Here is a 13,144-nt window from a genome sequence, read left to right on the forward strand (position 1 = left end):
ACCGTGCCATATAGACAGTCTATCGGCAGCTGTCAGCAGTCAGTCCCATCCCATCCCATTCCCTAGCCCCTATCCCATGGGGGGTTACGTTTCACATGGCCATGGCAGCGAATCGTTATCAGTTCGGGGCGAACTTACAGCCCACTTAGCCTGACAGACTTCCTAATACGCACCACCCAACATTATTTATTCATGAACTTGGCGTTCCGTGCATTTGTTCGTGTTGTTTTCGATATTTTTACATTGTACACAGCACCAAAACGGACGTTGATAAAATTCTAATTGAACGGGCTTGTACACTGTAAGCCATGTTTTCCATCGTACACGTTTTTGTTATAGTCACGTCTCGTCCAGCCACTTTTCACACCTTGTTGGGGATTGGGATTGCTAAATCTTAATTATCTGCACTTTCCACACATGTCGTGTAGCAATTGCAATTGTGCAATGTTGTTTCCCGAAAGTCTCGACTGCATTTGTCTATGTATTTCTATGTACATAGTGTCACAGCATTCTGCCTGAAAGTTTGACTGACGAGTGAGCTTGGGTCCATACACCATTAACCATTAACCAAACAATATGTACATACATACATATAATTACGACAAAACTTTTATTCTCGTAGTAGAGATAACCCCGCGACAACATTTTATCCTTATTTTATAATTTTTATCTGGTTGTACGAGTATCTGTTGAGATTATAATCGTCATCGCATGTTGCAGAATTGTTAAATTCTGCGAACAAGATTTTTTTTTTTTTTAAATATGATAAGCGTAGTGTTCCGGAAACACATGTCCAGAAATCAGCAGTGGAGCAGCTCTTGACGCAAGTGAAAATCATTCTAGCTAATGAATCAGTGGCAGCAGCTCACTAATTCTCCCTAACGGTTTACATATCAAAAGATGACCCATTCTGGGAAAAGTGCAAAAAAAAGAAACATTTGTATCTACGTATAAAAAAAATGTTATCAAAGACGGCAGGAATTCTCCTCGTTACAGCGCTCCGGCAGCCACTGTCCCGGTGTGGTCACAGAATATACAATTCAAACTATTTGCCACTGGAAATGTTTTGTTTGTTGCGATGCCCGTTTATGTTGCTAATTTGATCTGCTTCTTTTTTGTTTCTTGTTAGTTTTTTTTAGATTTTGTTGCCGGGTGTGCAATGGAGCGTGTGTATTCAAATGCGATGGCCCCACCGCAGCGACGACGCTTTCTTTGTGCCTCTTCGGTATTTAATCAAAAAAGAGAGGAGCAAAAAAAAACACACACACCGTGGAATACAAAAAACGAGACGAGCACACCAAAATAGCGACAAATCAACCGAAAATTATAAAAGAAAAGAAAGAACTCGACAAATCGATGTGGAATCAATGCAATAAATTAACTTGATTTGGTTTTCGCTTTGCCAGCCGATTTCGATAAAAAAAAATAAAATAAAAAACCCAAAAAAAATGTGAGGGAAAAACAAAAGAAGAAATAAATGAAATATCGTAAAACAAAAGGCCCAGACCAGTGCCAACGGCTGGAATCCCATTCCGAATCTGAGCTCCACATCACGCCATGAAATATGAGCAGAATTTTTGGCCAGAACAAAAAAAAAAAGAAGCCTTTACCTGTCTGTCCACCAGCGGCCGCTTGTAAATGAAATCCTTCTTGGGTGAGTAGAGCTCCGGCGGTATGCCTTTGAAGGAGTACCGCAGACCGGCATCGTCAAGGTCGTTCGCTGAAGGTGTTCCCCGCAGACAGCCCTCCACATCGATCGCATCTTCATACTGCTCCTGCTCCGGACCCGCCTCCGCCTCTGCCTCCGTTTCCGTTTCGTGTGAGTCGCAGATTGTAGTGCTACTCGTCTGATTGCTGCGACCCGATGTCGTCGATCGTAGCGTGGCGCTCCCACAGTCATGCGCAAAGTCATCGTTGCAGTTGGTGTCCAGGGCGCCTGCGCCCTCGCCACCGTGCAGCAGCTGATGCGCCTCCGTTGCCATGCACCGCTCGGGCTCTGTCTCTGCTTGGCGCGCACTTGGCATGGACATGGTGATGGTGAGCTGTGGTGTGGTGTGGTGTGGATGCGGAAGAGCTGCTAGATATCGATCGGTGGGCAACACGTGTAAAAATGCGCGCGAAATCGGGGCTCAGGTTCGTTGCCCACGCACGTTGTGGGTATGTGTAAGTAGTATATACTGTGTATGTATATGTATATATGTATTTTGCTTTGCTTATTTTGCTAATTGAATTGCGACAGTTCCGTTCCGTTCCAGACCGTTAACGTTGCCGTTGCCGTTGCCGTTGACGCCGCACGCGCACTCACGCACCCGCCTCTTGGGCGAAGATCAACATTGAGCGGGTTAGTTTGTATAAAGAAGATTTAGACAAGAAGGCACATGAGCATGCTGGCACTGATGGCAGTGATTAGCTTAGATAAAACGTATACTAAGATATATATATATATATATGTATGTAGATATGTATATGCTATGTGGTCGTAGTCTGCATTGTCGCCTTCGTCTGAATCTTTTATGCCGAATCGCGAAATTCTCCAATGTTATTTCATTTCACATTTCATCTTCGTACCTTATATACACTATTATACAGTACATATGTGCAAGATGCATTCACTTAGTTATTCCGTGTAGCTATGTATGTATGTCATGCTGCACATTTTTACTTTAACATTCTGATTCTGAGTCGGTGACGGTTTTTGAACAGATTTTTTGTTTGGCTCTTTTTTTGGCTGATGGGGGGGTCTGGTGAAGGTTGTCCCAGTGCTGCTGCACGACACCATGTCAAAGTTAACAAGACCACGCCGACCACACACACACCCAACCGCACACAGATCTAAACACACACATGGCAATGGCATTATCGTAGCGCTGCGCGAGAACCCAAGCCCAAGCCGAGCATTCTTGGGGCATTGTTGTCAGGAGCTGTTGTCAGATTCGGAACTGGAATCGGATGGGGATCGGCAATCGGGAAATCGGATTCGGAATCGAAATCGAGATATTGTATAAACACACAGAAATAAATGCCAAATGGACAATACGCTGGCCGCACGCGCAAAAATAAACAGACGCAACCGAAGACAAAAATTTATGAAACCAGACAAAAGTGTTTCTAGCGTTTTTGTTTCGGCTCGCTCGAGTTCCCGCTTCGGACTGCCGCTGCTTCTGGCCGATCAGCCCAGTAAACAGCGACAACTCGTCGCAGTCGCACGCGGTGTGTGCTTGGAGCGGACTGCACACACACACACACACCCCACTACACTCTCCCTCACAGCCCCAAAAGGCCGCAACAGCAGAAGCAGAATCAGCAGCAGCAGCAGCCACAGCCGCAGCAGTACGAGCATTAAGAGTAAAAGTTTCTCTGTCTCAGCACCGCTGATATGGATGGAATATATATACATATATGTATATAGCTTCGGGACGTGTCTCTTGGGACTAGTGGCAGCCAAAAGGGAAGTGCTATGGATTAAAACTTGCCATGTGCCCAGGATGATTGTCCAATAACTTTGGGCGCATAGCTGAAATTCCAGCCGAGCACGTTGTACGGAATACACCAAATTTCAGACCCGAACCTCTACGAACAGAGCCGAGCCGAGTCGGGCTTAAGCAGGGAGAGACACAGAGAGAGAGAGAGAGAGACACAGCGTGTGTGTGGGGCTTAAAAGAGCGCCTAAAACTATATAAGAGAGAGCTTAACGTAGGTAGCCGAACTCTTTTGCACTTTCAGCGGATTCTTTGCGCACATGTAGCATAGTACATACATGCATACATGCATACATATATACATAGAGCTAACAAAGTTCTATAACCTGTAGGCAAATGACTTTCCCTTTTAAAAGTCTTATCTCTATGTGTGTACATATTAAGATAAACGCAGATATCACCTAGTAACCGACTGCAGTATCTTTTTGGGTAGTGATGGGAAAGTGGGCTTATCTGTGTCACCCACCCACCCTCCTCTTCTGCTACTTAACTCATAATTTTATTATCATTTTAATAACAATTAAAATGCATTGGGTTTTTGCCAAGGGTTGGAACGAAGCGATCTTTTTTTTCCTTCTGAATGAATCAGAATGAAGGATCATAAAAAAACGTCTGAAGACAAATGGAAAATATTGAAATGAAATATTGTCATGCTATGACAAATCCTCTAGGAAATGACTAAAGATTTAACGTTACTTTTGGGGAGAAAATGATAATATAGAAGAGTTGGACTCACCCGCTATGCTCCTGCCTAGAATTATGAGACATCGGTCCGAAGCCCCATTCATACGTACATAACCATTCGATGTCGGTCAAGAGCAATCTACTGATCGCGTCAGTGGACAAAAATAGTTGCTCCATTCCACATATGTACATAAATGTCTTCTATTGCAAATTACCATATGTAGCAATTGACCTTATTGTATATTAAATATTTTCTTTAATCAAGCGCAGCAGTAAGAATTAATCAATTAAAAGACGGAGAGCTCGTTTGCCAAATTAAAGTATAGTTGGAAATTAAAAATCCATTTCGCTTGGCTTTCAGTTCTTGCTATTTGCGCTGCTGCAGCCTCGGAGAGCAATCAAATTGAAATACCCCCCCCAAAAAAAAACAACAACAACCATGATGTGGAATTGTTGTGTGGGTGTGTGCCTGGAGAGGCCTTTGGCTATTAATGAATAACAGCCAAAGATTCCGGGAAAACTGATCGGCAGCAGGCAGCAGGGCGTTGCATTGGGGCAGCAGCAGTAGCAGCAGCAGCTATGCCACGCTTGTTTTGTAATTAACAACAAACGGCCGGCCGGCCAGCCGGCAGCCAACATAAAACAGCAGCCAAAACAGTAAATGTTACAAAACAACCATAAAATTGAGGGGAAAGTACATAAGTACATATACACACAGACACCGAACAGTTCATACCCTCGATGCTTCTGCACATAAAACCCATCCAAATCCACGAGTATGCTGCTCGAAGTGTAGTTGCTGCTGCTTCCAAATGCTAATGATCAAAGGCACTCGAGGCGCGACTGGAGAGAGAGAACTGAATGCGGAACCAAACCATCTGATGCTGACCACAGACCACAAGCCACAAGCCACACTGTATCTAGCTGTCCATCTATCTATCCATGTATGGTATCTATCCAGATCTATATATCGCATTGTATCATCTTAATAATTAACGCATTCGAATCATTAGCCGGCCGACAGCACGCGCAGCCATAAACTTTTGTTTAGCAGCAAATGCCAAAATAGCATAAAAATACGATGTTGCCACAGAGAGCACCATACCATAGGATCGCAGGCCATATTGGGATCTTACACTAGTATCGTAGCTATCTTGCATTTGTGCAATTTCAAAGACTGGAGGGGGGACGGCCTCCAAGCAACTTGAAGATCACAGCAAAAAAAAAAAAAACGGAAAGAGCTGTGAAGGGCCATAGACTATGGATTGGATGAGTATCCGAATCAGACGACGCGCTGTCTGTTTATCCGTCCGTGCGTCCAACACGCGCAGACCTCTTAGACTCAATTCCGCGCTGTACGTATACAAATGGAAGAGAGTGTGCGTTTGTGTGTGTATGAGTGTGCGAGTTTTTGTTTTGTTGTTGTTATGTGCGTGAGTTGCCGGCGCTTTTTCATTTCAGTGTGCTCCACCAGCGCTCCATTCGATTGGATTCTTTTTTGTTTTTTTTTTTTTTGCTCACCCACACACTTGATTGATAAATATTGATCCTGATTGAATGATGGAAAGCTTGCAAGAGCCCGAAAACAGCAAATTCAGACCATCCGAGAGGCCACTGAAATTATTAAGAGCTCAGGTTTTTAAGTTCCTCTGACAGCTGCTCAATCAAATCGAATCAAATATTTGGGCTAACTAAACAGAAACCTTTTTTTTTTGTAGAGTCGTCCCGCAAAGGCCTCCAAACTCCTCCTCCTCCTCCGCCACCGCCATGGACATGATCGGATTGAATTGTGCCTCAGATGGGTGATGTCTAAATTCTGAAAAATTCGCAAAAATCAAACTCAATTACGTGCGCTGTCAATCAGCGGACAGGAATCGGAATCGAAAAACCGAACACCGAGAGAGACATGCGTAAGAAGCGTTTGTTGTACTCCCATAGTTCCGTGGCGTATCTCGAAGATACATTTCACTTAACTGTATGGTAAATATCATCCATTCCCCTACCCCTACCCCAGGCCCAGCCCCAAGCCCCAGCCCTGGCCGGCCCATTCACTATGACAGCAGACGCACAGATGGTGATCTAAAATGGGGATGAGATGGGGTCGGGAGCTGGCAGCTGGGAGCTGGGCGACGTGCGTTGACCCTGAGACCAACCAAGCAGCGCCCACGCAATGCGCAAAATATAAACTAATATAGTGGTTTATATATAGATTTATATACACACATACATATGTATGTATATGCGACTACGATTGTCGATTCCTTGAGGTTGAAACGTTCGCCAGAGAGCATCCAGTGGGCCTGCAAAATTCTATCCACTATGCTTGCAAATATTTATGAGTATCAGATGGGCAAGAAGTACTTGAATTTAGATGGAATGGAAAACATTTCTGAATATGAAAGTACAATGGGAAGTACCGCTAATATCATAAAAGATGAGTGCCCGCTGAAAGGCAAGATCATAAAAATAATCGACTAAAATTCAACTATGTAGATATTGTATACTGCCCACAGATTATTATTATATTTTTGGTTCTTTGGCTGCAGAAAGACATTAGGCATCTGCAGATGGTTCCGGCCTTACCAGGAGACGTTGAACCCCTTGCAGAAATGCCCCCTGTGCAGCTCTCCCTTGGACATGTACCTCTCTCAGCTTACTGTAATGGAACCCCAAGCCCACTCCTGGCGTTGGCCAGTGCACTGGCCTTCAATTGAAAATCGTGCGAGTCTTCTTGTTGTTGTTTGAAATCATTCAATGGATATGAATCGGTTTTATATAAGGCATTAACTTGATACTGGGTAGTGCAGCAGACCAAAAATGAAAGAATGAAATGTATATTTCTTTCTGTATAATTCGTTGGCTCATTGATTCCGAAAACGTAATTGAATGCAGCGATTACAATGTGGAATATTCATACGTACATACATACATACAGATGTACATATGTATGTATGTACGATATTTGCTTATGTGCAATACCAGGGGCGTATTAGAAGTGAGCAAACAAAAACTGTCCAAAATGCAGACAAATTAACATACGATATGAAATAATGTCGACTGTGCGCTGCCGCGTCAGCAGCTCTCTCCAATTGCAAATAAAAAATTAAAAAAAACAGAACAGAACAGAACGAACTGACATGAGCGGCTTATGGCTTTCGACTGATGGCCTTTTGCTGCTGCTGCTGCTGCTAAGCCTAAGCTTTTGTTTACGCCTCTGGAAAATGGGCTCGTTCCGTAGAATTGCACATGCCACAGAAGATACAACACCACTCGATCGGGGCATGCCACTTGGTTCAGGCGTTCAGCTGTTGCACCAGTCACCTTCGCAGAATCAGACGCAAGGCACAGACAGCAGCTGCAACCATTTGCGTGCTGCTGAAGACACCAAGTGGCTAGAAACAGGAGTTTGCTATGGTGCTTGCAACACCACCACCGCCGCCGGCAGCTGGAGTCGCCTTGAACTATTGACATTATTGTGGCGCGTTTTAATTACTGTGGCTGTGTGTATGTAATATGTAAATACTGAATGGCGCTGTGGACCAGCTCAGCTCAGCTCTAGGCTGTTGCAAAATGCTAGGAGGGAGTGGCTGTGGCAACGGCAACGGCAGCCGATGCTGGCTATCGGAGGCGCTACTTCCCGTTTCGGTAGCGCCGACAATTGTCATAATGATTTATAAACATGCAACACTGTCAGCTATAAATTACCTAATAATGGCCATAATTAGTTGCTGCAACTGCTGAAGAAAAAAGCAACCCCCTACCACACCCCCCAATCATCATGCTCGTAGCTGTGGGTGTCTGGGCACTGTCCATCGTAATTGACCTTTTTGCCACGACTCGCGCCCAGTGTCCGGACTCCGGACCCAGAAAAGCCAAGAAAATGTATAAATATCATGTAAATTGTCACGTATTAATCGTTCGCACATTAGTCTTCCCATTCGGAGTCGTAGTCACATATGCAAAGCAGAACCAGGGCAAGAAAATCAGCCACAAGCCATGTCCATGTCCATGTCCCCTACCCATGTAACGTGCATGTAACTTGGAAGGTATTAAATTACAAGTACAATGGCATCGACATGGCCCAACGCCTACAGCTTATCATGGGATGGGGGGCGTTGGAGGAATGTACAAAATATTTATTACAATAAACTGTGCACACTCATATGCGAGTATTTCCTTGCCATTTATTAACTAAATTAATAAGACAAAGCCAACCCACAACTACAGAAGCTCAGCGAATATTCTTCCCAGAGGCATATGGCTAAAGAATTCATTTCCAAAGATGTCATTAATTGTTGTGATTTATGGATATGCATTTTGCTGCTTCATTCATTAAATCAGCAAGTAATACGAATTAACTATAAGCTTAAGCGCTATCTTGGCTATAATTAAATATGTAAAAGCCATAAACTATCCCCAGTAATGCATTCGTGATTTGTGGCGCTAAGCAGAAATACTGGATAGAATTATGATTTTTTTTTCTATTTTATAGGATACATAAAGTTGCACTAAAATAGTTATTATTTTTATTTTTCATAGTTTTGAACACCAAATAAAATTTACAAAATATATTTAAATGTCTTTTAATTATTTCAGCACTATCGAACACTGTTCTGGGCAACCTTTCCAGCACTACAAAAAAGAAAGGACTGTCAATAGGGAAATTATTTTTATTTGCTTGTGGAAAACTCACCCTCTGTGAGTGCCGGTGTCGCTGTCGTATCGCTAACAACAATGAGCACCAACACAGGGGACAGCAGTCTCCTGGGCAACCAGACATCCAGCCCGAGCGAGGAAAAACCTAAACAAAAGTCAAAGAAAAACAAGAAAGAGTCCAAAATGTGCCAAGGGAGAGGAGCTCCGCTGACATGGACTCGAAACCCACTGCCAGTTACTTTAGTCTGAGCATCACGGGCCAAATCGTATCCGCCACATTTCCACTGGGCCCCGACAAGGAGTTTGTCTTCCTGCGCTACGAACTGGTGGCCGGTGCCGACTGGCAACTAGCCTCTGGCCCGCAGCACGGACTCACGCAGCTGGCCACCAACAAAAGTGGACACTTCAACGAACCGATTGTCTTCAATATGCCCATCGAGGTGACCTACAGGAGCACCAGTCCCTTTGGCTGTAAGCAGTGAAATCTTCAGTCTGATTTTCCGCAAAGTTTACTCACATTTCCATTGCAGGGCCGCAGCTGCTGGTGAGTGTGTTTGGCCGCGGTGGCATGGGACGCGAGTCCCTGCTGGGCTATGCCCACATACACCTTCCCGTGTTCGGTAGTCGTCCAAGCACCGACCAGAACACCATGCTGGAAGCACCCATCCTGATGCCCAAGTGCCCAAATATGATAGCCGATGTGACGAGTTGGCTGCTGCGTCGCGAGCCAGAACTGAAGGATCCCAAGGTGCTGCTAGACAGCATGAAGTGCAAAGGTAGAACCATCACACAAATCTCTCTCCAGAGAGTGCTGTAATCTGTCTCTGTTTTAGTGCTCTCCATGGAGTCCTACGGCAGCCTGGAGTTTCAGCTGCACACGATCATGAGGGGAGCCCGCAAACTGGGCTACAACTGGCATGCCTGAGGCATGTGGCGGGCCCTGGATGTGTGTCAATAAAACGTGAACTTAACGAATCAGGGAAGCGTTTTGTCTTAATCTAATTGGCCTGTGGTGGTTGGGTTGGGCGATTGGCTTTGCCTCAAACTTGACCTTGCCTTGTGGCTAAGACGCGACGCGAAAATGACGCGACCGTCGGCTAATCCGACGCAAGAAATTTGCAGCCAATAGCTTTGGATTGGCCAAGTGCATCCTAATTGGATTAGGGCAATTAGGCTAAGATTGGCTGGACTCAAGTGGCCAATATAAAGCTGTGGCTGTGTTTACGCCCAAGGCATTCGCGCCGAGTCCAGCGCCACAAGTAGAGTCTGCTATGGACAGCAAATAGTAGCCAGCAGCAGCAGCACCAGCAGAGTCCCCCCACAGTTTGAAACGAAGTCCACACCACCGAAGTTCGAGCTCCGAAGCGTAGCCATGTTGAGCCTAAATCCACCCACCTACGCCTACATGCGGGATGGACGCAATCTCAGTCTGGCTGAGAGCGTGCCCGCCGAGATCATGCACATGGTGGATCCCTACTGGTACCAATGGCCCCCACTGGAGCCCATGTGGTTCGGTATTATCGGCTTTGTGATCGCCATACTCGGCACCATGTCGCTCACGGGCAACTTCATTGTGATGTACATATTCACCTCGTCGAAGGGTCTGCGCACGCCCTCGAACATGTTTGTGGTGAATCTCGCCTTCTCCGACTTCATGATGATGTTCACGATGTTCCCGCCGGTGGTGCTGAACGGGTTCTACGGCACCTGGATCATGGGTCCCTTCCTGTGCGAGCTGTACGGCCTGTTTGGCTCCCTCTTCGGCTGTGTCTCCATCTGGTCGATGACGCTCATCGCCTACGACCGCTACTGTGTCATTGTCAAGGGCATGGCCAGGAAACCACTGACGACCACCTCGGCAGTGATCCGCCTGATGGTCGTGTGGACCATCTGCGGAGCGTGGGCTCTGATGCCGCTGTTCGGCTGGAACAGGTATGTGCCTGAGGGCAATATGACAGCCTGCGGCACGGACTACTTTGCCAAGGACTGGTGGAATCGCTCCTACATCATTGTCTACTCGCTGTGGGTGTATCTCACGCCACTGCTGACGATTATATTCTCCTACTGGCACATCATGAAGGTAGGATGGGTGCTCCCAATTGAGGCAGGCGACTTCTACAGGTGTGTGTGTGTTCTCTTTGCTTTCAGGCGGTGGCTGCCCACGAGAAGGCCATGCGGGAGCAGGCCAAGAAGATGAATGTGGCATCGCTGCGCAACAGCGAGGCCGACAAGAGCAAGGCCATCGAAATCAAGTTGGCCAAGGTGGCTCTGACTACCATATCGCTGTGGTTCTTTGCCTGGACACCGTACACCATCATCAACTATGCGGGCATCTTCGAGTCGATGCACCTGAGTCCACTCAGCACCATTTGCGGATCCGTATTCGCCAAGGCAAATGCCGTATGCAATCCCATTGTCTATGGCTTGAGGTGGGTGGGAATTTTATTATACCCGCAAATTAAATTAAATTATTATTTCTCTCTCTTCGCTCTGTGTATTATGCAGCCACCCCAAGTACAAGCAGGTGCTCAAGGAGAAGATACCATGCTTGGCCTGTGGCAAGGACGAGCTGGCCTCTGACTCCAGGACTCAGGCAACGGCGGAGATCAACGAATCCCAGGCCTAAAAAAATAAAATAAAGAGACGACGACTGCAGCAGCAGACAAACAAGAAACTGGCGACACAGGAACTGACAGCTTTAGAGATCTACAAACATGGCTTACACTAAGAAACCAATTTTGCATATAGACAAACACAAAGAAAACTGAAGAAAAAACCACAAAAAAAGTTGGCAATGAAAAAATGTAAAAAAAAAAAAACTAAGAAGAGGTTAAAAATATAAACAACTGCAATTGATATAAAATCAAAGTCTATGCGGAGAGTTGTTTAATGAATACGGGTAGCGCGTCATGCGGCAGCGCCCATCGGTTGGTTGAGCGGCGGCTTCCGCCTAAAAAAAAAAAAAGAATGGCGGAAGAATTACGACTACTCGTTTGAATGCTTTATAAAGCATATTGCCCCAAAGAGGTTTTGCGCCTTTATTGGAAAATTAACATCTCAAACATTTCAAGCATTCAGCCGTGGATCATCATGTGAATCGTGGTAAGGGAGGGTCTGTCGGATCAGTGTCATTATCATTATCCATATCATTATCAGTGTGGTGGATCTTCAGTTATTGTAGTAGGTTTGCAGGCCGAGGTCTATCAGGGTGCCATTGTGGTGTCTCTCGCGCAGCTCCTGCGTGTACAGGGCCCTGCCCTGCAGCAATATAAAGTCAATCAGTCTGCGGTCCGAGCTGCGACGCAGCTCATCCGGATCATTGCGTTTGCGTAGATAATTAAAGCAGCAGGTTCTAATGCAGATATGTTTTAGTCTTTTGAATATCTTTGACACCGAAATGCTTACCGAAAATGCTTAGTGCCGCAGGCGTTGGCACACTCTTTGCCGCAGGAGTCGCATGGCATGGCATTGGAGTTGGCGCACATTAACCATATGCCTGTCAGAGAATGGGAATCAGTGTCAAGTGCAGGCAGGCATGGCCAATGCCTCTCTCTACTCACATAGCAAAATGATCTGAAAATGTGCTAGCCAATGCATTCTCGTTGTGTTGTGGTCTCGTGGTGCTGCTCAACAGTTGATGGCGCCGCTCATAGGAGCTGCAATTGTTGGTTGCCTGTGTTGAGTCTCCGTGTAAGCGCAACTGAAAGGATGGAGCAACTGGTTGCCAGGCTTATATATACCCACACAGGATATCCATCCATCCCCACACCACACGGCATGTAAATTTGAAAGTGGTCAATGAAGCATGTTGCCGGCCAACCAACAGAACTCATCCAAGTATGTGGACATGAGCTGCATAATAAATCCAAGCAAAGGGTCGGTCTCGTCTCAGCACACTGACAATTGCAGCTTGCGCAACAAGTTTATGGTGGGGTTTTATTTTTGGGGACGGGTGGGTTTTGTTTCTGGTGATACAGCAGGACAGCAGGATAGGATAGAAAAGTTTTGCATGTGACAAGTTGTGCATAAGAAATAAGTTCATTTTTTTAATAACAATTCCTTTAAAATAAACAAATTAGCAACTTACTATATTCGATATTGTTTAAAAAAATATTTCATACAAATTTCAAATAGAATTAAAATTTAAACCAATAACGTGGTTTCCAGGATATTACGATATTCGAAGTTTACGATAAACAACCTTTTACCAAATATGTGGCAGCACCGTTGATATGTAGCAAAAGTGTAGTTACCGTGTAGTTACCATGTAAAAATGAACGGTTCTATTGAACTTCTTAGCTTCAACCTTATATTATACACAATCC

At 45.3% G+C, this 13,144-nt stretch overlaps 4 protein-coding genes and 1 long non-coding RNA gene across 5 annotated transcripts in view; 3 read left to right on the forward strand and 2 right to left on the reverse strand.

Annotated features, from left to right (window-relative positions):
- LOC111073285 (A disintegrin and metalloproteinase with thrombospondin motifs 9) overlaps positions 1 to 3,150 on the reverse strand; it is a 36,219-nt gene extending 33,069 nt beyond the window's left edge. Inside the window, exon 1 of the mRNA XM_022365551.2 lies at positions 1,611 to 3,150. Within this exon, the coding sequence (XP_022221243.2) occupies positions 1,611 to 2,030 (420 nt within the window). The 5' untranslated portion in view covers positions 2,031 to 3,150. The remainder of the gene's footprint in view (positions 1 to 1,610) is intronic.
- LOC121403811 lies at positions 75 to 8,799 on the forward strand. Its single transcript, XR_005967467.1, has 4 exons — positions 75 to 2,163; positions 2,240 to 2,341; positions 5,882 to 6,143; positions 8,760 to 8,799. It is a non-coding gene; the product is annotated as an uncharacterized LOC121403811 (long non-coding RNA).
- A 14-nt stretch (positions 8,800 to 8,813) lies between these two features.
- On the forward strand, positions 8,814 to 9,794 carry LOC111073289 (B9 domain-containing protein 1). Its single transcript, XM_022365556.2, is given in 4 exon segments — positions 8,814 to 9,008; positions 9,011 to 9,290; positions 9,350 to 9,595; positions 9,653 to 9,794. Coding segments are annotated over 4 exon segments (729 nt in total). The 5' UTR covers positions 8,814 to 8,897; the 3' UTR covers positions 9,745 to 9,794.
- A 262-nt stretch (positions 9,795 to 10,056) lies between these two features.
- On the forward strand, positions 10,057 to 11,459 carry LOC111073288 (opsin Rh6). Its single transcript, XM_022365555.2, has 3 exons — positions 10,057 to 10,899; positions 10,968 to 11,248; positions 11,325 to 11,459. The coding sequence occupies exons 1-3, from the start codon at positions 10,192 to 10,194 to the stop codon at positions 11,443 to 11,445; spliced, it is 1,110 nt and encodes a 369-aa protein (XP_022221247.2). The 5' UTR covers positions 10,057 to 10,191; the 3' UTR covers positions 11,446 to 11,459.
- Positions 11,460 to 11,816: 357 nt separating this feature from the next.
- On the reverse strand, positions 11,817 to 12,581 carry LOC111073292 (trissin). Its single transcript, XM_022365560.2, has 3 exons — positions 12,380 to 12,581; positions 12,225 to 12,315; positions 11,817 to 12,171 (listed from the first exon to the last, which is right to left on the reverse strand). Exons 1-3 carry the CDS (start codon positions 12,414 to 12,416, stop codon positions 11,988 to 11,990), a joined length of 312 nt encoding a protein of 103 aa, XP_022221252.2. The 5' UTR covers positions 12,417 to 12,581; the 3' UTR covers positions 11,817 to 11,987.
- Between the last annotated feature and the right edge of the window lie 563 nt (positions 12,582 to 13,144).

Source organism: Drosophila obscura, unplaced genomic scaffold (genome assembly GCF_018151105.1).
Source record: "Drosophila obscura isolate BZ-5 IFL unplaced genomic scaffold, ASM1815110v1 contig_150, whole genome shotgun sequence".
In the NCBI taxonomy this organism is placed as follows: Eukaryota; Metazoa; Arthropoda; class Insecta; order Diptera; family Drosophilidae; genus Drosophila; species Drosophila obscura.